We start from the raw sequence: 26,116 nt of genomic DNA, 5'->3' as shown, positions 1-26,116 counted from the left end.
TTGCTTTTTATTCAGATTTTTCCAGTAGCATTACAGCCCCAGACACCAGGGCCCCTTGAATGTTAACTGAGAGATACCCAGTTTTTCCCAGTTCATTGTTTTGCTATTTTTCAGCTCAGCGGCTTTTTAAAGTGGGTGCTGCTAGGAGTTCTTTGCCTGGTGTGCCCCAGAGCTGGCTGCTGCTTCCTGAGCCATTTTGTGTGACCCATGTTTCACCCTCTGGCTCTGGTGTCCATCTCAGAGAGCCTGCTGTTGGACTCGGTGGCCACAGATGACTTTGTAGCTTCAGCCTATTATGAAAACCAGGATACTCAGTGTACCTGATGCCCACCTTCTTGTGAAGTTTAGCTCAATCTCCCCTTTAACATTGTGAATTTATAGCTTTAGTGTAGTCCTAGCTAATGTGATTGTGAATGAACAATTACTACCTACAGCCGATGGGAGAGTTTCTGGATGAACAGAGAAAATGAGGAAGCCGAGGAAGTCATTGTCAACAGATATTTTCAGGAAATACCTTCTGCTTTGAAGTCAGCCGTGTACAGTAGTCAGGGTAGTGAGGCAGAGGAGGAGGAACCTGAGGAAGAAGAGGACAGTCCCAGGGACGACAACTCGTGAGTGTGTAACAGGAGAGTTAAAGTTAGCCCTTCCCCAATGAGAACCCAGGCCTCCATGGGAGAACCCCCTGAGGTAGATGCAACTAGGAGGGACTCAAAGAGTTCTTGGTGATGGAAGCCCCTGTGTTTCTGAGAGGTGCCATGTAATACAAATAACACACACACACACACACACACACACACACACACACAGACACATCCCTTCTGCAATCATCTTGCCATCTCACACCATCTCTGTGAAAAATAAGGGGCTTAGGACTTTTAAAAAGAGCAGTATTAGCATGTCTAACCTATATTGAATTGCTTGCTCTCTATGGGAGGGATAAAAATTTGGGACACAAAGTTTTACAAAGGTGAATGTTGAAAACTATCTTTGCGTGTATTTGAAAAAATAAAAAGCTATTATAAATAGTAGTGCTAGTTTACAGCTAGGTCTGTAACTTTTGGAATTTTGCATTCTCTAAGCCACATTCCCCCAGAAAATCCTTTCATTCATATTCTTCACCATCTCTCACGAGAATGGGCTAAAAAGAATAAATTAGGATAACCAGGAGAAGCAAACATGCTTGGTTACACAACACAGTCACTGCATTTCTTGGGAACAGTGAGTTAGGGAGGGGTGGACCCATGGAGGTGGATCCAAGAGATCTCTTGGATCTGAAGCACTTGTCTTCCTGTGTAGACCACATAGAAATCAGTGACCGCTCCTTGTGTGTCTCTCTTCCCCTTGTCCTCTGTGGGCTGTTTGCCATCTCTTAATCGGTTTGGAAATGTGTCCCCAGTCCTGGAACATGGGCTGGTTATCTCCTTCTCAGTGCCATGCCCACAGTAGGGTGGCACCTGTGGCTTGTTTATAGCTTGGTTACTGGGAGAAGCTGCCACAGTCTGGCCATGTCACGTTTCTCTGTCCAGAACTTAGCATGGCACAGACTCCCAGGGTCTGGGTTGGCTTACTTAGGACTGTGCTCTCCTCCACTGATGTGCTTCTACTCGTGTAGTTTTGTACCCAAGGGACCTTCTCCTCCCCATCTGGACATGGCCCAGCTCTGGTGGGTTATTCTAGGCATTCTTAAGGGGATCCCTACATTTGGACCTACCGATTGCAAGTGATTTTTTCCTGGAAGTATAAAATGACTTTTATTAACTTGTTCCTGATGGGGTTCAATTTATTCAAAGGGCCTAATTACCCTTTTATTAGATTTAGCCAGTGACCATTTTATCTGTGGTTAAAATTCAATGAGAGAATCACCTAGGTTTCAGATTTTAATCCTTTCTCTCTATTAAGAAGGAGAAGAAGGATTGGGAAAACTTCATGTGTTGATTAAAAAATAGATGGACTAGATTCTCCCACCCTACCTTGTTTGCAAAAGATCTACTTCCTGGATTCTTTTTCTTGCCACCTTCCCCAAAATAGTACTGAACTTAAGAAGAAAAATAAAGGTCCTATGTCTTTTAAAAATAAAGCCACTAGGTCTGCAGTGCTTTGAAATCCTGCATTCCATAAAACATGTTCCCTGAGAAAATCCTCAGTTATCCTTTTTATTCCTAGGCTTCATTGTCTCTGACTGTGGTAGGACCCAAGCAGGGAGCTGAGGGTAAAGGATATTCAATTAAACAATGGTTCCCAGGGGAGGACGAACCTTGCCTCATCTTTACCACATTAGACTGATTGATGTATCGTGCTAAATAGCAGCAGCCTTTGGCTCCTGTACAATTGGGCAGTATTTGGCCTCTTGCAGCCAAGAGCTATATCTTCTCCTTCCTGGTGTTTCTGAATCCCTTAGGAACAAATGCATCAATAGACCATTGCCCTATGTGACCCTTTTTGTCTTTTGTTAATTAGAGATGAACATAATGACATCCTGGCTGTGGCTGACTGGGGGCAGAAACTCTCCTTCTACCAACTGAGTGGCAAACAGGTGGGTATCGGGTCCATCAGAAACATGGCTCCTTTCCTCACGTGAGGGGCACCTTCATTCCTCTGAGATGTTGCTTCTGCAGCTGTAACTCTGGCTGAACATTGACTCTTTGGGTTGGTTTTCTGTGCATCAGGCGCTGTTGTGGAGCCCAGGGGATTCAGAGCATGCTGCCAGGGCCTGGTAGAATGCAACAAATTAGGCCAGCTCCTCTGTGGGTTCCTCTTAGCACCGTGACAGTTGAAAGACTTCCTTCTCTAAGAGGAGAAGCGTGGAGCTCAGTCCTCATCATTTGTGCTTGTGTTCTTGCCTCTTCTTGATTCTTGAGTTCTCATTTCATCTAACTGCGAGAACAAGGACAGATGATGGATGGTCAGAAAGTAGCTCTTTTTTTTTTTTTGGTGAGGCAGTTGCAAGCAAAGTAAGTGTTAAGTATCTGAGGTCAGATTTGAACTCAAGTTCTTCTGGCTCTACCCACTGCAACATCTAGCTGCCCTCCAGAGAGTCTTCTTTCCTGCCATGTCCTCCATTTGATTCTTTGGTCTCATTTCCACAAGTTCAAAGTTTTTCTGACTTCACCAAAAAGATTTTTTTTTTCTTTAAGCAAAGCAATGTGCTAAACACTGAGGAAGGAAGAAATAGCCCCTCTCCTTGAGGGATTTGCAATATGGTTAGAAGAGAGAAGTTGTTCATGTGTGAAACATTTAAGTCATAATGTGGGGAGCACACTCTTGCCCCCAAAGTGTTATGAATTGTAAGTGTTGCAGATGTTCAGACATGGGAGAGGTCAGCCAGTCATCGAGCACTTACTCTGGACCAGGCATGGGGCCGAGCATCAGGTTATGATGAAGGCAAAACTGCCATCTCTCAAGGAGCTTCCGTTCTAATGGGGTGGGGGAGACAACGTAAAAAAAAAAAAACTATACATACAAGATATATACAGATAAATGAAGGGCACTCTCTGAGCAAAGACATTAGTAACAGAAGGGATTGAGGAACCCCTCCTACAGACGGCGGGATTTGAATTGAGTCTTCAGATAGGGCAGAGAAGCTGAGAGGCAGAGGTGGAGTGCATTCCAGAGCTGGGGAGCAGCCTGCAAATAGGCAGTGAGTTGGGGGCCTCCATGGAGCTCTGGGTGCAAGCAAGGGCAAGTATGCACTGAGAGATCAGATGGGGCTGGCCTGAGAAGGCTCTGAACCCAAAGGGGAGTTTTGTGCTTGATCCTGGAGGTGATGGGGAGCCCCTGGAATCTACTGAGGGTGTGTGGGGTGTGGCAGACCTGCACTCTTAGGAGAGCAGTTTTTTATTGAGTGGATTAGGGAACCTCATGGAGGAGGAGGACTTGGGTCAGGTCCTGAAAGAAGTTAGAATTTGGATACATGGAGGAGAGGGAGGAGTAGTTTGAGAAGGAAGACCTTTAGCAAATAAAGTCCTTGGGAATGATGCATTGGAAAGTGAGCTGGCCTAGGAATCAGTAGAGGGGGTCTAATCCCTCTCTATGTTATAGGGGGTGAATATCACTTTATCTCAGTTTCTTTTTTTGTGAATTAAGAACAGTGTTTGTGCTACCTACATAGCTCTCAGGGTTTTTAATGAAAGTGCTTTATAAAACTTTAAATCCGATAAATGTGTTCTTTTTGTGATCATATCACATTGAGATTGTGAATTTAGAGTAGTTTCTTTTGCCTGGTTTTGTTTTCCTCTTTAGGTTGGGAAGGATAGGTTACTGAACTTTGATCCATGCTGCATTAGCTATTTTACCAAAGGAGAATATATTTTGCTTGGAGGATCAGACAAACAAGTCTCTCTCTTCACCAAAGATGGAGTGCGCCTTGGGACCATAGGGGATCAGAATTCCTGGGTGTGGACGTGTAAAGTTAAACCAGATTCCAATTATGTGGTAAGAAAGGAAATTTACTCTATGTTTATTTATTTCATTTATTGTCTATATATTACTATATAATTGTGAAATATAATATTATTTGATCACATTATATGCTATAAGACATAATAAATCATACATCTATCCATATATTCTGCTCTCAAGTAGATGTGGAACAAGGAGAGTCAATATGTATATATTTGCTTCCGTCCTTGTTAAGGCAATCAAGCCATTATAGTGGATAATGATTGGAGACTCTCCATAGAGAGTAGTGGAGTCACAGGGATCTTAGGGTTCTCCTCATTCCTTCTTCTAGGTGATTGGCTGCCAGGATGGGACAATTTCCTTCTATCAGCTCATTTTTAGCACAGTCCACGGGCTCTATAAGGACCGTTACGCCTACAGGGACAGCATGACGGACGTGATTGTCCAGCACCTGATCACGGAGCAGAAAGGTAGGAGAAGCCACACGGACAGAACCAGGTGGGAGGTTGCTGGCCTGAGCCCGGTCAGTTGGATGGTCGTAGAAGAGGTGGCCGTCTATGGGCAGCTGCAGCCCCACAGCCTCCCCACTAGAGGTCACTCTCAGGACGTCAAGAGGACTTGGCTACCTGAGCAGATGGTGGGCTGGCCAGGGCCTGCCAGAGACTGATGTGGGGACAGCCATGAGGGGGTCTAACACCGATCCCCAAGGGTGGCGGTGGGTGTCTGGCTAATGTAGACAAGCAGGTGTAGCCTGTGCCACTCGGGGGAGAGGCCGCCTGGTAGGCCAGATGCAGATCCTTTCTGGTCGCCCGGGAGCTCCTGTCTCGTCCCTGTCCCATGGAGAGAGCCGTGACGGGGCTGCTCTCCGTACAAGGTGGTGATTCTCTGAGGAGAGCCCGGCTCTCGTGCCCCACGGTGTCCTCTCCATTGCAAGCCCCCTTGCCCCAGAGCCCTGGAGGGGGCAGCACTCCGAGTCTGCGTCTCCGACAGCCTCTTGCTGTCCGGGCCTCCAAGAGCTCATCCCGGCTGAGGAGGCTGCTCTGGCCACGGCCTGTGCACGAAGGGGAGGGGTCCCAGCCTCCTGGCGGCAGATCCATGTTCTCTCTCTTGACAGTTCGGATCAAGTGCAAAGAGCTGGTGAAGAAAATCGCCATCTACAAAAACCGGCTGGCCATTCAGCTGCCCGAAAGAATCCTGATCTATGAGCTGTACTCGGATGACTCCTCGGACATGCACTATCGAGTTAAGGAAAAGATCGTCAAGAAGTTCGAATGCAACCTCCTGGTGGTGTGCTCCGATCACATCATCCTCTGCCAGGTCCGGAGCTGTCTGAGGGGCGCACGCTCAGGTTTTTCCCAAGGGTGTCCCTGTCAGCTCAGGGTTTCTAAGTGTAGTGCAGGAAATTTTGTTTTAAGGGGATTTGACCTACAGTTATTAGAATATTGGTTAGTAACACAGGAAATTGAAGTTAATTTGCATTTCCATGTAGATTTTTTTTATGTGTGTGTGTACAGCCTAAAAATGATAATTAAAGCTTAATGCTCTTTAGGTATTCAAAGAAAGAACTCTCAACCAAGAAAAGACCTTGTTTCCTGGGGAATAATTAAAATTTACAGCCATTGACCAATGTTAATTGATATTTGGGGTGCTTTGGAAGGAGGAGCACCTGGCTTCCTAACAGCAGAGCTGGATTTGGGTTCACTTGGAATAAAATGGAGAAAGCCCTTGCATAAGTCAGAAAGCATTACTGCAGAATGAAGTATGTCTGATTCAATGTTTCTTTAAAATCCCGAGCTTTAGGAGAGACGTGGAGACATCTCTGTTCACAGGATAACTTCCTTGAGTGGGACCAGCAGTGTTTTGTTTCTTAAGGGTCCCCGTAAATGATGTTTGATTTTTAGGAGAAAAGGCTGCAGTGTTTGTCTTTTGGAGGGGTGAAAGAAAGGGAGTGGCAGATGGAATCCCTTATCCGCTACATCAAGGTGATTGGAGGCCCCCCTGGAAGAGAAGGCCTTCTGGTCGGCCTGAAGAATGGCCAGGTGAATGTCTGCCCCTGAGTCTGTGCGGGGAGGATGTCCGTGGGTCTGAGTGTCTGCGAAGCCCAGGATAGCCTCGATACCAAGGCGGGGTTTAGGGAGCTCTTACAGGATCCGTGCTTTCCAGGGGCCTGGGGGAGGCAACGCGGAGAGGGGCTTTGTGCACAGGGAGCCCGGAGGGCGGCGTTTCCCAGTCCTCAGCCCAGTGGAAGAGCATGCCTCAAATTCTTGGCGTGCTCACACACCAGGGGAATTGTCATTGCGGCCGCCGAGCTGGAGTGATCAAAAATGGATTGGGTTACTGAAGGTCACACAGAGATGGGGGTGCTATTAATGCCTTGTGGGGGAGGGGAAGAGAGAAGCTGTGACTCGGGTCCCATTCATTTGAGTGAAATGAATGGATCTTAGTTTGAGTCTTAGATCATGCTTATAATTTGCAGCAAAAGCTTGTAGCCTGGCTCCTCTGCTAGAAAATGATTGACGGGGCTCCCTCCACAGTTAGCTCCTTGAAGATCGATGTTGTCCGTCGCAGAATGCCAGCTTTGTGGTCTCTGCTCCCGCCACGTACCTGGAGCTGAGCCTTCCTGCTCCCTCCAAACTAAAAACTTTGCTTCTTGCTAGAGCACGATGCCCTAGTAGTGCCTTCAGGAACTGTGCCGGTCACAGAATTTAGACGCCCTTCGGTGCCCACCCAGACCAGCCTGAGCCTGAAAGGGAGCTTCACATCACTCCCCCGAGCAGGAAACCCCCTGCCCCTGCAGGTCTCAATTGGCTTCTTTGGCAGTTTCTGGCCTTGTCCCTGGGGCCAAAGAGAACCAGTCTCCTCCTTTTTCCACTTGACAGTCCTTCAGAAATACTGGGACACAGCTCTTCCATCTCCCCAGTTTTCTCTAGGCTAAAGGTGCCCCGTCCTTCAGCTGGGGTTCCCATGACAGACTCAGGAGCTCTCACCCTCCTTCTGGCTGCTCTCTTCTGAGGTCCTCTGGCTGGTCAGCGTCCTGGAAGCGTCCACACCCGAGGGAGGGTCTCCTCAGCTCTCAGACCCCCTGCTGGGAGGAGGGGGCAGCACTGGCCTGTATTGCATTTGTCTCAGTAGCTTTAGGCCAGCGCTGATCTAGTGTCGGGATCTTTTGGATCCTGCCTCTCTTGTCCCGCCCAGCTTTGTTATCAGCCAGCAGAATGTTGGGGATTGGACTTTCTCCTTCAGAATTACTTCACTGAGAAGCTGTGACCAGATGAGGAACTAAACGACTCGGGCCTCAAACAGTCGTTAGAATCTGGGACTTGGCCAAGGCCACTTTCTCCTTTTTAAAAACTGTCTTAATGCCAGCTGGTTCATCATCCAGCCCGCTCCCCGGATGTGTCTCCGTCCTGTGTCCTCCTCTCTTTACATGACAGCTAAGTGGTGTGGCTGGGGGACCGAGACCACATCTGCCTGCAGACCCTTCCTGGCTGGCTGGCCTGGGCCGGCCTCTGCTTGCCTCAGTTTCCTTTTGTGAGAACAGGTTTTCTGCAAGGATCAAAGGAGATAGTTGTAAAGTGCTTAGTACATTGCCCGGCCCATTAGCTTCAGCTCTCCTGGTGGCCAGTGTCGTTATCTATACTTTCCCACTTGATGAGTTCATGGCTCCCATAGTTTAATTATCATCTCTATGTAAATGACTTCCAAAGCCACTTTTCAGACTCATAATGCCTAAAGTAGAACTCAGTGTCTTCCCTGACTTCCCAGATCCACTCCTCTTTCAAACTGAACGGCAGTTAGTGGTACACTGGAGTCAGGAGGACCTGAGATCAAATCTGACTCAGATTCTTGTTATTTGTGTGATCCTGGCTCAGTCACTTAACCTCTCTCTGACTCAGTTTCCTCAGCTGCCAAGAGGAGTTAAAAGCCCTTCTTAGGGATTGTTGTGAGGATGGAATGACATAACATTTGCAAAAGGCACTTAGCACAGTATTGGCACATAGTAGGTACACAATAATGCTTATTCTAGCCACTCATGTCCACTCACCACTGTATCTTGTCATTTCTACTTCCAGAGAGGCCCTTGCTGCTCGGTTCCCTTCTCTCCTTCTGTAGCCAGCACCCCATTGACCACCTTGGGCTGTCAGTGATCTTCTAGTTGATCTCCCGGCCTCAAGTCCCTTCCACTCCAGTCTCAGCGGGGCTGTGAAGTGGTCTCCCTAAGGCACAGTTCTGAGCACTTCCCTTCCCTTCTAGCTGAATGCCATCGCTCGCTGGTGCCTTCAGGATCAATTGTAAACTCCCCTAGGGTTTGTCTTTGAAGCCCTGGCCCTGCTCTCCTTCCCACACTTGATGGTGCAGCCAGATCCGCCTTCTCCCTGTTGCTCACACCGACACTGTCGCCTTTGTACCCTGCATCCTTGTGGCTTGGATGGCCTCCCTCCTTGTCTCTGCTTCTTGTAGTCTCTCATTTCTTCAAGGCTCAACTCACATGCTGCTTTCTACGTGAAGTCTGTGCTGATTCCTTTCTGAACACCCTCCCTTCCAAATGACCATGAAAAACCTTTATATTTCCCTCTCCCCCCTTTTTTGCATCTAAGTTCTCTGAAGATGGTCCCTGTTTGAATCTTGTCTTTGTATTCTGCACGCTGAATCTCTTAGTGTTGTGAGAATCTTGCACAAACTTGCTCAAGTATGAAGTTCTGAATGGGATGTATGAGGACTTGAAAGTTCACTTGTGGCTCTCCTGGCAGAGTAGCTTGTGTGCATTAGAGAAAACAAATGGTCCTAAAGAAGAGGCTGTCCATATTTTTTTTTCCCTGAGGATAGAAACATCACCTTTAGTGTGGTGACTGGAACCCCTGTATGAAATCAGTGGGCACTTGAACCATTCTATATCTAATGAGAGGAAGAGCTTGTGTGTCAGGATTTTCTGTATGATAAGGGATCAGTTCCTTTCAGTTCTCAAACATTTATTGGGTATCTATTAAAGAATGGGACTTTCCTTTGAAGAGAGAAGGATTGTTTTTGCCTGGAAAAATAAATACACATGATCCCATGTTAGTTTCTGACTAGAATCTCCGTAGGACCGAACATTCAGCCAACCAGGGCAGAAAACATTTATTTTGAGGCATCAGGGTAGCAATTTTGCAGTGAACCCCAATTTTGATAACTAGCATATTGGATTTCCCCTACTTCAAGTAAAAGTGAAATTATCAGAAGCCATTTTCTCTGGGCTAACAAGCTGCTCAGATGCTACCTATGTTTAGGGCTTCCCCAAAGGCAGTAGCTAACTCTTGTTACCGAAACCTTTCCAGATCCTAAAGATTTTTGTGGACAATCTGTTTGCCATTGTCCTGCTCAAGCAGGCCACGGCCGTGCGGTGCTTGGACATGAGCGCATCCCGAAATAAGCTAGCTGTGGTGGATGAAAACGACACGTGCCTGGTGTACGATATTCACACCAAGGAACTGCTTTTTCAGGTAGGAAATTGGAACAAGGCCGATGGCCCAGTGGAGAATTAAAGGTCTTCCTCTCTTCATTTCACAGGAATGTTATGTGCCGGGGGAGATGAGGGACAGGCTGCCTGGTGTCCACTGGCTTCCCTCTCCTCCCTCTACGAACATTATTGCCCAACTGTTCTCACTCTGCAGGTAGTGAGGGCCAGTTTACACCAAGTAGGGAATGTGGGGAGCTGGGATCTTGATTTGACTGTACATCAGAGGAAGGCTAGGGATTGCTCTGTTCCTTTCTTGTGCCCCTGGTGTTTTCCAGAATTCTGTTGATAGTAGTATAACTAGTGCATCTAAGGAAGGGTCAGAGAGGATAGGTAACATACCTGCTCATTCAGAAGCTGCTTCCTGTGGCTATAACCACTGACCTTCTAAGATACAGGTAGATTTGAATTCCAATGTCCTTCCCATCCTCCACTTTCACTTTTACTCCCTGCTTTGAAACTACTTTCCTCACCCTCACTCCTGCCCCTAGTCCTTACTTGGGGAATACATATACCTTGTATATCTGGTAGAGATCCCCAAGCCAAGATCAGGAAAGTGGTAGAAAGGGCAAATAAAATTCTTAGAACTTTCCTTTGGGTAGAAAAAGTCTGTTGACTGCTAGTTTTAATTTCTTTTTGAGGCCTGTGTGAGGCTCAAGGCTCAAGTAGGAAAATTTGAAAAAAAATCCCTTGCCGATTGTATTTTTATAGTATATAAATTGTATATGTATTTTTTCAAAAAAATTTAATTATATTAAAAAAATTTAAATTTTGAAATTTTAAAAATTGTATATCCATTTGGAAATGAAAGATGCTGAAACTAGTGATAAAGGCCATTTGTTCTTTTTTTTTTTCCCTGTCAAACTTTTATTTTTTTCTTTCTAACATCCTTTTTTATATATATTGAGTTTCTAATTCTTTCCCTCTCTCCAGCTTCTTTTTCACTCACTGAGAAGGCAAGCAATATAATATCAATTGTACATATAAATCATATTCACTATGTCACAAAAAAGCAAGAAAAATAAAGAGAGAAAATTACAATTCAGTTTGCATTCAGAGTTCATTAGGTCTCTCTCTGGAGATGAATAGAATTTTTCATCCTGAATCCTTTGGAATTGTCCTGAATCATTGTCTTGATCAGAGTAGCTAAGTCATTACATTGTACAGTATTGCTGTTGCTGTGTCCAGTCGTCTCCTGGTTCTGCTCACTTCACTTTATATCAGTTCATATAAGTCTTAGCATATTTTTTTTTTCCGAAACCACCCTCTAGGTCATTATTTAAAGCACAAAAATCCTCCATTACAATCATATACCGTAACTTATTTAGTCACTTCCCAATTGATGGTTGTGTCTTCAATGGCCAATTCTTTCCCACTACAAAAAGAACTACTACAAATCTTTTCGTACATATAGGTCTTTTTCCTTTTTCTTTGATCTCTGGGCTACAGCCTTAGTAGGGATCATTCTGGGTCAAAGAGTATGTACAGTTTTATAGTCCTTTGATTATTTACAACTTTACCAACAGTGAATTGTTGTCCTGATTTTCCTTCTTCCCCTCCAGCATTTGTAATTTCTGATAGGTGTGAGGTGGCATTTCAAGAGTTGTTTTAATGTCTGTTTCTCTAATCAATAGGGATTTAGAGCATTTTTTCATATGACTAAAAATAGCTCTAATTATTTCTGAAAAATGCCTTCTCTTCAATTCATTTGACCATTGATCAACTGGGGAATGGCTCTTGTTTTTATACATTTGAATCATATATTTGAGAAATCAGAAGGCTATACTTTCTTAAGGGAAAAAGCCCTTCCTGCAGGTCTGATTTAATGGTCATTGCTCTGTACCTCCTAGGAGCCAAATGCTAACAGTGTGGCCTGGAACACTCAGTGTGAGGACATGCTCTGCTTCTCTGGAGGCGGCTACCTCAACATCAAAGCCAGCAACTTCCCGGTGCACCAGCAGAAGCTCCAGGGCTTCGTCGTGGGCTACAATGGCTCAAAGATCTTCTGTCTCCACGTTTTCTCCATGTCAGCAGTAGAGGTGCCCCAGGTAATTCATCAGTCAATTGGGCAATCCTTTCTGAAAAGATTCCCATGTGTCAAGTACTGTGCTAAGTCCTGGAGATGCAAAGACAAAATGGTTCCTGCCCCTCAACATATAGAAATCAACCTATGGACAAAATAATTGCAAGGTGATTTTAGGGATGTAAGAGGGGTATGATCACCGGCAAATGTAAACTCAATGAAATAGATTCTACAGGGGTCTTTTTTGGGGGTGCAAATGGTGAGTAGGAAAATAAATAAGCATTTATATAACCCCTACTGTGTGCCAGGCACTGTGCTAGAAGTGTTTTTCATATATTATATCATTTGATTTTCCTAATGACCCTGAGAGGTAGGGTGATGTGATTATCCCCATTTACAGTTGAGAAAACTGAGGCAGCTAAGGGTAAAGGGACTTGGCAACCAGTCAGTGAGACAAGATTTTATATCAGGTCTTTCTTGCTCCAGGAGCAGTCCTTTATCTCCTGTGCCACCTCACCATCTCTTGCAGAGATGGGGAGAAAAGCGAGGGGAGAAGTTGGGGTGATAGGGAAGTGGCTGGAGAAGGAACATCTTGGGGGGAAGACAACTTACAAAGAGAAGTAGAATTTTCAAGTCTAATCTCGTTGAACTCCATTTCTGGAGGTTCCTATGTGCCAGGGGTAGAGAGCAGAAGATAAAGTGAAAAACAAAGGATTCTGGGAAGAAGACTCTCTTGTCCCTCCCTTTGGCCTGCAGGAAAGAGCTGCGGGTTTTCTAGGGGTTCAGAAGTCCTCTGCAGGGTCCACCAGCAGCAGCAGTGCCCTATCCCAGGCCCCCGGCCTGCTTGGTTGGAGCACAGCCTCTAGGGCCTGAGGAGAGAAGCCTGGAGACCCAGGCCCTTTCTCTACAGCTTACCTCCAGCTCCTGTGGGGAGGCCGGGGAGGAGGGAAGAAGCCTCCCAGTCACTCTCTGGCTTCTTCTCCAAACATGCATCCTCTTGGGCGATAGTTGGTTTGTCAGACAGCGGATCCACAGACCCTGAGAGTGTATGATGGAGGAGAAGGCCCTCGCATTGGTGAGCAGTCAATCCTGTGGCTCAGGGTATTTTTATTTTATTTTTAAATTTCTGTCCCTGAAACCTGAGACGAGCCTGGCTGTTCATTGTTAGTATGGAGCATCAAGGGAGCCTGCCAGCACGTGCTTGCTGGGGGTGGGGACACACACAGAGTGTGAGACAACAGCTTAAGGGACTAACTGGAGAGACAAGACATGGGCCCACCAGGAGCGCCCCGATGGGGACCCACAGCCCGGGCTGGCTTCTCCCCTGCCAGGGACTCCCACCAGACAGCTCTTCCTGCGCTGGAAGTCTCCAGAGCTCCCTTGTTTGCCCCCTCCTGCGACCCCCTTGCATGGCTCCAACTCAGAACCTGGCACAGGATGCATCACAGTGCAGGTCACGGAGGCGGGGGACCACCCAGTGCCCTGAGATCTGAGAGCAGGAGGGCGTCCCAGGTAGAGAGGCTGGGCCGAACCTGGAGCCAAGAGGAGGACGGCCTGTCCCAGGAGCGGCGAGGCTGGGCCTACCTCCCACCAGGGAGCAGTTAGTCTAGATGTTGTAGGCAGGAAGGTAAGGGAAGACCAATGATAAAGTAATAACCTATCAAAGCTGGCATGTATATTGGACTTCGAGGTTAGTCAAGCCGTCTTTAAATGGCCTTGTTGGATGCACCAAACAACACTGCATAATATTTCCATGTCACTGTAAGGAAGACAAGGCAGAGGTTAAATGTCTTGCCCAGGAAGTGTCCGAGGCAGGAAGCTGCCTCCATGGCCCACAGTGCTCACTGTCAGAGCTGTGTGCAGGTGGGTTAAGGGAGATGGCCGACGAGAGCAACTCTGGAGACTTCCAGCGCAGGAAGAGCTGTCTGGTGGGAGTCCCTGGCAGGGGAGAAGCCAGCCCGGGCTGTGGGTCCCCATTGGGGCTTTCACAGGGGAGCCTCATTCAGGGGGGCTTGGGAGGAATGGGCCTTGAGCTCCCTCCCCTCTGGGCCCCGCCACCCATGGCTTTGGATCAGGGCCTGGCCTGATCGACATGGCGCCCAGCAGGGGGTTATGCCGCAGTCTGGATTTAGAGCGAGAGAGACCTGGAGCCAGGGAGGTGAGTTAGATGATTGAAGAAATGCAGGCGTGAAGGGAGAGGGGCCTGAATGTGAGGGATGAAAGTGAGATTGCAGAAGGGACTGATGCAGCACATAGGGTCAATCAGTCATCTCCCTGAGGAGGAGAGACGCCCAACCCCGAGAGCTTTTCTTCATTAAATAGGGAAGTGAAAGAGGCATCCAAACCACATGCGATTGTGAGCTTAGATACCAAAATAAGGTTCTCTTCAGTGACAGAAATAAGGACGTCATCAGGGAAGGGCGGTCTGGAGACAACTTGAGTTGATGTTTAGATGTTTTCAGTTTGATTTGGTAGCAGGACTTACATGCTCAGGAAGCTGATGGCGATATGGAACTCTGGGAGGAGATAGCAGGGCTGCAGACAGAAACTCTGGAGTTGTCTATGAAGAGGTAGAAGCTATGAGTTTCCAAGGCTGAAGATGAAACCTTAAAAAGTTTTATTTAAAAAGCAGGAGAAGGAACGAGGGCCAGCTGAGGAACGCCTTGTGGTCAGAGAGCTTGGGCCTAGAGCACCCCGGGGCCCACAGTGCCATTGCTGAATGTCCTGAGGGACCTGTGCCGCAGCATGGGTTGGCCCGGATCACTTACCCCGACCTCCCTCCACCTTGAGAGTCTTTGATTCGGTGAGGGGAGAGTCTCAAGAAGAGATGGATAGCCAGGTAACCTGGGAGCACAGAGCTCCCGGGAGCTGAGGCACAGCCATGATTCCTGGACCCAGACCAGCCAGCAAAGGGAGGCGGGGGGATCCGTCACGTCCCTGCTGAGCTGCAGGATCCCTGAATCCTTGCCTGACTTGGCACTGTAACCCAGGGCGAGGCACCCAGCTTGGCTGCTTTTTGCTCTCCCTGCTAAAGAAGAGGTGCAATTCCTTTGATTTGTCTCTTGCCTCCTAAAGTCATACGTAAAGCATCAGAGATGCGGTGGACAGCGTTGCCTCGTGGAAAGACCACCAGGTTGGGAGTTTGGATATCTGGATTTGTGCCCTGCCTGTGCCTTGTCTCTGAGACCTTTGCTAAGTCATTTAACATTTGGGTCCTGGTTTTTTCCCTTGCTACAAAATGGATCACACCAGCTGCCCTGCTTTAGGGGGATGGTTATAAATATTTACTAAGTGCCTCTTATGCGCCAGACACTGTGTTAGCTCCAGGGATGCAAATAAGAAAAAGAAAGGCAAAGTCCTGGCCCTCAAGGAGCTAGAAAAATTAAAAACACGTATAAGAATGCTTTGAATTCTTGAGAAGAAAACTAAACACATGCATTTGTCATCAGTGTTATTTGCCATTGGGGCAGCTAAGTGGCGCAGTGGATAGAGCATCAGCCCTGAAGTCAGGAGGATCCGAGTTCAAATCCGCCCTCAGACACTTAACACTCTCTAGCTGTGTGACCCTCAGCAAGTCACTTAACCCCAATTGCCTCAGGGGAAAAAAAAAAGTTATTTGTCATCAAATGCTTGAACTCCAAAGAAAGATGGTTTTGCAAATTTAGTCTTGCACTGATTCTGAAAACAGCCTTTTTCTTCCCCTCCTGCAGTCTGCCCCAATGTACCAGTACCTGGACAGGAAAATGTACAAAGAAGCCTACCAGATTGCTTGTTTAGGTGTGACTGATGCAGATTGGAGAGAGCTGGCCATGGAGGCTTTGGAAGGCCTGGAGTTTGAAACAGCTAAGAAGGTAACACATTTAATTGCGTGTCAGGGGCCTCGCTTTTGCTACCTAGTACCTCATTGCAGCATTAAACCCACATGGTATTTGATGATTTTAAATGGAACGCTTATGAAATAAAGCCAGCTTTCTTGGCAGGGCACTAAATGTGGATGAAGAGACCTCAGCTGCTGGTTAGCAAAAGGATGATTCATGTGTTTGAGTCACTTTGTTGTTTCCTTGCTTAGGAAATATTAAAAAATAGCTTTTTTAGAAAAAAGTTGCATTTATTGTTTTCACTTCCCCTCCTCTCCCTTCTCCACCTCTGCTAGTCTGGCTTCTGACCCTCTTGCTGATGAGCACCCTTCCCTCGCCGTGGCCAGTGACCTCTTGATTGCCAGATCCAGTGGCCTTTTCTCAGGGCTCCTTCTTCAAGACTGCCAGTGACCGTCTTCAAAATGTGGGAAATTCTTTTCTTCCCTTGAGTTGGCATGATGCCAGCCTCTCTTGGTTCTCTTTCTGCTAGCTGGATTACTCCTTGGCCTCCTTTGTTGGTCTGTCATTCGCCATCTTTGACCTGCCTTAGCTCTCTTCCCTTCCATCACTTGCGGGGCTCACTCGCTCTCAGGAGCTCCGTTACCTCTCGGCAGAGGATTCTGTGTCCAGCTGCAGCCCCTCTGCTGAGCTCTGGACCCCTATCCCATTCATGAGCGGCATTCCTGTTCAAGGTGCCCCAGGAGAACCCATCTCTGACCCCGTGACTGCCCTGTTTCTCCTGAGGCTTCCAGGTCTGTCCGGCTACTCAGGTTTGTGGCCTTGGTCATCCTCAGCTCTTCCCTTTCCCTTCCACCCTCCATATCTGACCAGCTCCTGTCGGCTTCCATGGCTTCCCGTCAGTCTCTCCTGCCTCCCCTCTTGTCTCTGGAACCTCATGGAGCTGCTGCCCTTGTTCAGGCCCTTTCCCCTCTCCCGTGAACTCTCCTGAAGCTTTCTCGTTGGTTCCCCTCTCTGAGCCGCTTTTCTTCACGGGGGCCAGACGGAGTTCCTAACATGGGATTCCGCCACATCAGCAGTTGCTTTTTCTCCCTCGCATTCCAAGCTTTCCACCTTCAGACTCCAGCGTGGCTTCTCCCTCCGTTAACTCCTGCTGCTCACCTCAACAGGGTCAACGGGCTCTTACCTTCACCAGGTCTTTGGAGTCACGGCTTCGATTATCTGAATCGAAGAATGACCTTGAGAGGCCTCCCACAGAACACCGATACACACAAATATGCAGCAATAAATCTTTATTCTATTATTTCACTACATAGAGTTCCCTCAATTCTAATGCTCTAATCCTCCCCTCCCCTTTCTGCAACCCCTTTTTCTATAGTCCCCAGGTCACATGTCAGAGAGTGCCAGAGCCAGGTGCATAATCAATCAAGAGTGAGGAGGGCTTCCACCTTGGACAAGGCTTTCTCAGTGCCGTCAATGCCCTATGCTGGCATACTCAGGCAGAGTAAGCCTCTGAGTGCCTCAAACTCTGCTCTTGAGATTTGTCCTCCACCCTAACATCCCCCGATACAGTTTTCTCCCCTGTTCTACAGTTCAGCCAGACACGAACTTGTGTGGAGACTCACAAATGACCATATTCTATAAACTCTCCCCTTCTTGGGCCCCTCAAGCTTTGGGTGAAAGGGTAAATAGCCAGAGAAAGAGTTCTCGCAACAGTTCGAGCCACGTCAGCCTCAGAGGAGTGAGTGAAGACCTAGTTCCCCTTCTATCACTGCCCCACAAGCCTCAGGTTTTGAGGGCTTTTTATTGAGCCGGTCACTCGAACATTCAGTGTCAGGCCTTCCTTGTTCAGCCTCCCAGAGTGAAGAGGGTGGGTTGAGGGTATGGGGCCTACAGCACCTTACGCTCGGCAGGTGGAAGTGGGAGGCAGAGCCCGTCCCACGTTGCCGGCCAAGTCTCTCCACTAGATGTCAGAGAAGGGCTGCTTTGTGCTCCTGCCTCCCCTTGGACCTTGCTCTCCATCCTGAGGCCCCCGCCTCTGCCTCCCATCCCTGGCGGGGTGAGCATGGGGACACAACCGTGGAAGGCCTGTGATCCAGGCGGTCCCCCGCTGTCTGCAGCCTAGGGAACTGGGGCAGGGTGGGCACGAGCAGACTGTGACAAAGCCTCCCTGGGTCATGGGAGAGCCAGGCCCAGATTCTGGCTGCCGAGCCCTAGAGAGCTTACGTGGAGCCTAAGTGGGAGCCTTCCTGGGCAGCCCCGGGAGCCACTTCTTCGTCTTCTTCAGGCCTTGTAGAGTGGAACACGTAATAACTCTAATGATGGCTTCTATACAGCACTTTGAGGTTGGCAGAGTGCTTTGTGCCTGTCATCTCTTTGTGATCTCTGAGATAAGTGTGATTGTCCCACGCAAGGAAGCTGAAGGTTGAGGCAATGTCCACGACTTGTCTGGGTAATGAAGCTAGCAAAAGTGTGGAGCAAAAGAGTGGCAACTCGGATCTTCTGGATTCCAGGCTTTGCTCACTGCACGGACTAGCAGCTTCAGGCAGACGCATAGAAGCCTTAGACTGTCAGTGTCCTTGCAGCCATTTCAAATCTTAGTTTGTGCCCGTCCAAATGAGGGATTTTAGAGAAACGCAGGCAAATTAAAGAAGGCTGGTTCTCCATGTCAATAGAAGGGACACTTGCAGCCTTCAGAAGTCCATAGGTCCGAGGGAGCTGCTTTATTACGGTTCTCAGGCAAAAGCTGGACCATTGTGGTTTGTGCAGGGCTCAGTCTCTTGGAGAGTTTGAGTGGTGACATTTTCCTCCATTTGCTAGAAGCCATCTATACCTACTGACTTTCTTCCTCTCTCCCTTTGTTTACGATAATGTGTTTGCCCCCATTGTACAGTGTTTGCTGAGCTGTCAGGTAAAGCTATCTGTCTCCGGGTTTTCCTCTGAGTGTCTAAGATATATTTGCTGTCTTTTATCACTCAGTTACATTTTGCTCACCTTTACTCTGATGCAATCGCCCTCAAAGATACAGCACATTTTTCCCCCATTGAAAAAGAGATACTCCCGAGAAGTTACGTCAGAGGATGCAGGATCATAATTTTGTTTTGTCTAATCCCAAAGGGACTGATCTATCCAGATTTCTTTCTCCGTTTATTTTAGAGGATAATCCTAAGGATTAAAGCTTTTCTCTCCAGGAGGTATAGCTTCCATGAAAACTCAATGATTAATCATTACCTACTCTTTCTTCTTGTTGCCCTTCTAAAGCCAAACTTTCTGCCACAAACCAGTAACAGACCTAACTGACTTTTTTTTTTCTTCTTCCTTTCCTTTAGTCATTTACCAGAGTACAAGATCTCCGATATTTAGAACTGATCAACAGCATTGAGGTAAAAGACCATATGAATCCCCCTTCTTAAGAAAAACCCGTCTGGTTCTCAGTGAATTATGTGGAGGCAGCCCTTGTAGCAAACGGGTATTTTGAGCAGCATGGCTTGACTCCCATTTCTGCTTTATGCATCTGTGTGTCATCAGAGCCCGGTGTGGTAAAATAATCAAGTGGTTTCATGGATGACTCCAGGAGTTCCAAAATCTAAGTTCCATCCCCAGCTCGTTTTCCCCCTTCCCCCGATTCTCTGGATGATACCATGCAAAAGCATTTAAACTTGTGTGCTATGGGGTCCACAGTATCTAAGAGCTCAGGGAGCAAGCCTTCTTTATGTCTCTCCCTGTCCAGCCAATTATGTTGCACACTTTAAGCATTTAGCATTTGTTGAATGGATGAGGCACAGATGTGTATTCTATTCTGGAAAAACTTTTCTATAAGTATATGTGAGTATATAACACGTTTGAATTTCTAAGTGGTGGTAAGCTGTAAAAAACAATGAAAACGTGCATTGGGTCTTCTATGAAAAAAGCAGTTTCCTATCTGCCCTTCAGGAGGATGTGGGAGCAGAAACGTTGTTCTAGGAGCAGTGACAGAGTTGCCACAGTGCGCTCAGTTTCTTCCTACCAGCGACTTGCATTACGCCAGATAACTTTTAGGATCTGAGGTCGCAGCCTGTGAGTGCGGAGTCCTTTCCGTCTCTGCAAAAATAACGGGCCTGTGTCAGACTCAGCCTGTAACCTTGGCCTGGTTAACACTGTGCTGTCCCTAACCCCGCTCGCTGACGTAGGCCCCAAATAATACTCTTAGGCAAAGAGCATTGATTAATGGATCGATGTCCGTGAGGGAGGAGACATCTCTGGGGTGCTTAGAGGCTTTGTCCCATTTCACGTTTTTTATCAATGGTTTGGATGAAGCCACAAAGGACGTGCTTATATAATCTGTGGGAACACAGAGATGGAAGAGATAGCGAACACGTTGGGCGACAGAATTGGAATACCCAAGGATCTTGATAAGACCAAAACAATGGACCAGAGCTAACAAGATGACATTGAACAGAGACGAATGTAGACTCCTATCCTTAAGGGAAAAAATTGCTGCACAAATGTAGGATGTGGAAGACCTGGATTAGCAGCAGGTCATGGGAAAGAGATCTAGTTTTAGTTGAGTGCCAAGTCAGTACGATCAGCAATGCGCTTTGGCTGCCAAAAATGCTGAAGCAGTCTCAGACTGTGCTAGTAAGAGCGTCCCAAAAAGGTCCCGCCGAACTCGGCCCTGTGCAGCCCCCATCTGCAAGGCTGCTCATCTTGGGGGCCACGCTGTATGAGACGTACCCCAAGATGACGGGTGGGGAATCTTGTGCAGAACAGTTTAAGGAACTGGGGATATTTACCTTGGAGAAGATAACTAGGGAAGGTGGGGGACAGGACATGAGCCTTGTCCTCCAAGTGCGTGGCTGGTATGTAGAAGGTTGATTAGACTCCCTGTTTTATCAGGGGAGAAGACGAAATGACCCAGATAGAAGTTACACAGAGGCAAGATTTCACTTTAGTGGAAGAAACTCCCCAGCAGTGGCAGCCATCCAGACATGGAATGGATTGGCTTGTGGAGTAGTGGGCTCCTCATCACGCAAAGTGAAAGGCTGCAAACAAAACTGTGGGAATACCCAGCTTTATAAATACTTTGGTCACGTAGCAGTGAATACTCTGATCTTTTCTTTGAAACGGCAAGCCTGCTGTCTAGTCAGAGACTCGGGGTCCAGAGTCTAAACCACAAGAAGCTCAATGTCAGGAGAAGCCCGTTCTGAGCCTGGGCCGGACTGGGATGAGTTCTGGGTTTGGCGTTAGGGGAGTGTGGGTTAAAATCCTGTCTCCTCTCCTTCCTCCCTAGATCCCCTTGGCCTGGTCACATCCCTCTGCAGAATGAAGGGATCAGAGGAGACACTCTCAGGTCCTTTCTAGCCCTAAAATCAAATGGCTTGTAGAGAGACCTGGTCTTCTGATAACTGCCTCGGAGGTTCCTTCCACCATGACCCCTTCCCCTCCTCCCTAGCCCTCTCCCTCCCCAGCAGCCTCTGCTGAATTAGCCAGACTGGTGCTGAGTTTATGGTACTTTGTCAGGTGCTTACACGGAGCCTTTATGCTTTTGGAGGCCTCCCTTCTTGAAAGAAAACACTGGGGAGCCCTCCAGTGAATTTATGCAGCCCACATGGCAGACATTTGCACCTCTAGATGGGATCGTCCTCTTAGAAGTTAGCTTGTTTTAGCCTTTGTTGTCAAGTCTTCTCATCAGAAACCTGGGAAAGAGACAGGAATGCACAATGGTCTCCTCTGGATCCCAGAGGGAAAGCCTGGGAGGGTACCTTGAAATAGCTCAGTCTAACCTTTGTAAAGCGTGCTTCCTGCCTAGGGCTGTGGAGCCCATTTCCTGTGCTGCTAATTTTTCCAGGAGAGGAAGAAGCGTGGAGAGACCAACAATGAGCTGTTTCTGGCAGATGTTTTTGCCTACCAAGGAAAGTTCCATGAGGCTGCTAAGCTGTACAAGCGCAGTGGGCACGAGAACCTGGCTTTGGATATGTACACTGACCTCCGCATGTTTGAATACGCAAAGGTAATCCCCACCAGGGCCCAGCCTGATCAGTCCAGGAGAGGTAGAAGCAGGTGGACCCAGAGGTCTTGGAAGCTCTCCTTGGGTTCGCTGCAGAGACCACTCCTAAGAGACACATGCCCAGTCAATAGGACTGATGTCAGGGAGAGCCAGGGTGCCACAGGCATTCAGGTCCCGGGGAGAACGTGGGTCTGATCCCGCAGGGTGCTTTCGTATCAAGTTGTGGGAGTCCATGTTGAAAACAGAGGGGTTTCCAAGGGTGATTAGGGCTGAGCTGGCTTACTCAGGCCACATGGTAAGATGCGGATCCTTGCTTTACAGCCATGCCCCATTTATTCCTGGGGATTGTGCATTCAAGACTCACTTTTGTGTTTGGAGGTGCTTGCAGACGTCCCATTCCATTTATTCCCCAGCTGTGTGGGATGCAAAAGGGCGCTTTGCTGAAGACTTCCTTGGGCCAACTCCCAGTGGCTTCAGTGAAAATTGGGCCCAATTAAGGAATAGAAAGTCATTCAGAAGCATTGCAAATTGCAGTTTAGCATTTAACCCAGAGCTAGAATTACCTTTCAGCACATTGAATAACTCTGGCTGCTCCGTGAATGGGTGTAATCTACCTTTACCTCTAATGTCAAAGGAAGCATGCCAGAGAATATTAAATGAACCATACGTGACCACCAATTAGTGTTATTAATGGTAATTAGCTAGCTCACAACTTGAAGATAGAAATTATTTTCTTTTTGATTTCCTGTTCTTGAAGATCACCCTATTTTCCCCTTTTCTCCCTGCTTACTCCATAGAAGCCCTGAGATCATGCCAGTTATATTTCTATGACCAGAGTCATCAGCATTTGGGAATTCTAGGGTTTCTGTTAGTGTACCTTGCATATAGATAAGGGGTCTAATCACTGTTTTCCATGATCATCAGAGGATTGTAGACAAGTTGTGAAATGGGTGAAGTTTTCTTTAGTACCAATAGTCCCTCCTCCCTAGACCCTTCCTCTTCCCCCCAACCTCGTGAGTGTCTCCTGCTAAAGCTTCAGGAACCTCATGTTCTTTTTCATGCCTTGCTGTGATCATAGAAAGTCAGACTTAGAAATACCCTAAGAATCACCCAGTTTGACCCACTCCTAATCAGGAGTCTCCTCGCTACCACAGCACCAACAGGTGGTCATCCAGTCTTTGTGGGATGACCACTAGTGATGGAAAGCTAACAGCCTCCTGAGGCAGCTTGTTCCACTTTTAGACAACTCTAATTGTTAAGATGTTTTTCCACATATTGGGCCAAAAATCTGCTTTTCTGCAAATTCCACCCTTTGGTCTTAATTCTACCATCCAGGGCCAAATAAAACAAGTTGAATCCTTCTTCCACATGACAGCCCTTTACATGCTTCCACTACACACATCCATCATGTCTCCCCTAAGTCTTCCCCTTTCCAGGCCAAACATCCCCAACTGATCCTCCTGTGGTGGGCTTTTGAATCTCTCGCCCTCTGCATGTGATGCAGATTGTTAGTTTCTCTCCTTAAATACAGTGTCCAGAATTGAAGAGATTCCTTGGATCAATGCAGAGCCTTGGAACATCGCCTCTCTTGTTCTGCATGCTATGCTTTTGTTTAATTCTAGCTGCTGGATCACATTATTGACTCTTCCTGAGCTGGTAGAGGCAAAATTGATGAGCATGTGGCCTTCACCGTCCCAGCTACCCTCTTTTAGCTTCGCAATGTCCTTCCCTCGTTGTGATATGCAGAACTGAATATATACTGCAGAAGTGGCCTAGTCAGGGAAGAATGTGGGACTGTCACTTCCCAGCCCTGGAAACTAGGCCTCTCTTGGTGCAGTTTAGAATTGCATTAGCTTTCTTGGCTGCCATATTATACTGTTGACTCATGTTGAGCTTTCAGTCCACAAAAACTCTCAGATCTTTTTCAGATGAGCAGCTATCTAGTTATATCTCCTGTATTTGTAATGATAATTTAAAAACGAAGTGCAAGTTTTTATATTTATGTTTATTCAATTTCTTTTTATTAGATTTGACCCATTGTTCTAGTCCATCATAATCTGTTTGAATCTTGGCTCTACAGTTAGTGTGTTAGGTATATCTTCTGGCTTTTTGTCATCTGAAAATTTGATGTGTCTTTTCCCAGATCATTGATAAAAATGATAAACGGCACATAGCCTGGCACACGTCCCTTGGGATTTTCACTGGAGTCCTTTCAGAATGATATTGAACTTTTATTAGTTCACTTGGGTTCAGCTGGTTTTGAATCTCCTTAATTATACCTTCATGCCATATCATTTCATCTTATCCATAAAAATAACATGAGAGAATTTGTCAAATGCTTTGCTGAAATCTAGGTATTCTGTTGCCTTAATTATCCCATCTAGTCTTCTAGTCCAAAAGAAAATGAGGCCAGTCTGGCATGACCTGCCCTTGATTAAATTAAGTTGGGTCTCGGTGATCACTTGTGTTTGTAGATATCCATCCTTTTAATGAGAGAGAGAATTTTTCCAGGAAGCTGAGTCAAACTCATTAAATAAATCTACAGTTTGTACACTGTGTTCCTTCCCTTTTTGAAAATTAGGACCATGTTTGCCCTTCTCCAGTTCCCTTTTCTCACAATCTTTCTCCATTCCTTGACATTGACTTTGCTGTCATTCCTCCTAGTTCTTTCAGAGCCTGGTGACGTGGTTCATGTGGACCTGGTAATGAACTCACCACCGGCAGCTCGGAGCTCTCTTATCTCCATGTTTAATGACTCCCTTGGAGACATTTTATTTTGTCCTTTCTGGCATGGTTTTAAATCAGTCTCCTTAGCAGAAAAATCAGAGGAAAAATAAACCTTGAGCAGTTCCACCTGTTGTCTGTGACTGTTGTCCTTGTCCTATCATCCCTGAGTGTTAGTTTTTCCTTTCTTTTCCCCAGTAGAGAACATTTTAAAGGGAATCTTATGTTGTACTCAACTTTATTAGCCTCACTTTCCCTGCCATACCTCTCCCTACTCCAAACCAACACAGAGGCGACAAAGGGATTTTCCTCACGTGTGACTCTGACCAAGTTAGTTTCCACCTGTAAACTCCAGTGGCACCTCCCTGCCTCTGGGATCAAATGTCACCCCTTGTCTGGCTTTTCAAGCTTGTCCTGACGTGCTTCCCCCTTTCATCTCACGCTCTGCTCCCTTCCCAGCCCCCTGCCCCCGCCTTGATGCTGCGGCTTACACCTGACATTTCCCATCGCTGGGACTAGACAGCCCAGCCGAGTGGGACTTGCTCTACCTAGTCATTCTGCCAGCCATCGCACCGCCTTTGCATAAGCGCGTGCTCTGCTCATTCCTCGCCGTCAGAACTGCCCGGGTGCCCTTCACTGGGGATTCCTCCCCGTCCCCTCGGCTAGTGCCCATTTACCATGTGTGTTTTATGTGCACTTGTAGCCTCGTGTTATCTCCCTGAACAGAATGAAAACTCGTTTAGGGAAACTCGTTCTTATTTTTGGATCTCTCTCTCCTGGCACAGAGCCTGGCACAAAGAAGTCATTCATGAAATGCTTGTTGGTGCATGGATTCATTCTGAGCATCCACATGACCAGCGCTCGCTGTGGCAGAGGGCCACACAAAGCCACTTGGAGCTCCCACCTTTGGTGGGGCTGCTGCATACCTAAGCTGGCTGACGACTTCCTTCAGACAACTTCCTTCCTGTCTTTAGGTCTCCAGTCCCAGCACAGAGCTGGGCATATTGTGGTGCTTAATGAATGCTTCGTGGTGATTTATTGTTTCATTGATTCCTCCTAATCAGAATTGGTGGAGGCTTTTGTTTGTTTTTCATTTTCAGAATTTCCTTGTGAGATTCTGGTCCTTTCAGGAGTGACTTCCTTCTATAGAATTTAGGCCTTCGGGTCTTTCTTATCTTTCTTCTGAAGTCACTGAAATCTGTACTTCCCAGGTCTAAGGTGCATGTAAGATTAGAGCAGCTTTCCTCTTATTATTTGTCATCAATTCTAAGATGCACCGATCATTTCTCCTCAAGCCTCCCAATATTTCTACCCAGAAACCAGTTTCTCCTGGTGGGTAAGAAATGGATTCACTGTTGGATTTCCCCTATTGGTCCCCCTTCCTTTAGAGGGCTGATTTTATCACTAAGAAGACAGGAAAATGTGAATGGCTCTGCTTGTGGCAGAGAGCGAGCTTCAGCAGGTTCCTCGCCACTTTTCTTTTTGTAAAGTCATCGGCATTCTCCCTCTCTTCACCAGTTCCCTGTGGGGCTTCATGTAACTCTACATCAGACTCTTGCTGGGGGTTCGATAGACTCGGGTCCACAAGACAAAGGCTTCCTCACCTTCTTCCTTCCAGATTCCTCTTCCCCATCATGTAGGCTAAGAAGGGAGCTGCAGTATGGCCTGGTGGAGAT

At 47.1% G+C, this 26,116-nt stretch overlaps 1 protein-coding gene across 5 annotated transcripts in view; it reads left to right on the top strand.

The window, feature by feature from the left end:
- Positions 1 to 26,116, top strand: part of IFT122 (intraflagellar transport 122) — a 69,694-nt gene that overhangs the window by 24,563 nt on the left and 19,015 nt on the right. For 3 of the 5 annotated variants that reach the window (XM_074283860.1, XM_074283859.1, XM_074283863.1), the window contains exons 8-18: positions 435 to 611; positions 2,458 to 2,533; positions 4,240 to 4,431; positions 4,730 to 4,868; positions 5,513 to 5,715; positions 6,300 to 6,437; positions 9,714 to 9,878; positions 11,743 to 11,940; positions 15,626 to 15,766; positions 19,060 to 19,113; positions 21,558 to 21,719. In XM_074283860.1, coding sequence (XP_074139961.1) covers positions 435 to 611; positions 2,458 to 2,533; positions 4,240 to 4,431; positions 4,730 to 4,868; positions 5,513 to 5,715; positions 6,300 to 6,437; positions 9,714 to 9,878; positions 11,743 to 11,940; positions 15,626 to 15,766; positions 19,060 to 19,113; positions 21,558 to 21,719 — 1,645 coding nt within the window. The remainder of the gene's footprint in view (positions 1 to 434; positions 612 to 2,457; positions 2,534 to 4,239; positions 4,432 to 4,729; positions 4,869 to 5,512; positions 5,716 to 6,299; positions 6,438 to 9,713; positions 9,879 to 11,742; positions 11,941 to 15,625; positions 15,767 to 19,059; positions 19,114 to 21,557; positions 21,720 to 26,116) is intronic. The other 2 variants (XM_074283862.1, XM_074283861.1) reach the window with 1 other exon arrangement.

Source organism: Sminthopsis crassicaudata, chromosome 1 (genome assembly GCF_048593235.1).
Source record: "Sminthopsis crassicaudata isolate SCR6 chromosome 1, ASM4859323v1, whole genome shotgun sequence".
NCBI lineage: Eukaryota > Metazoa > Chordata > Mammalia > Dasyuromorphia > Dasyuridae > Sminthopsis > Sminthopsis crassicaudata.
Note: the sequence above shows the minus strand (reverse complement) of the source record. Positions and strands in the feature narration are given on the sequence as shown.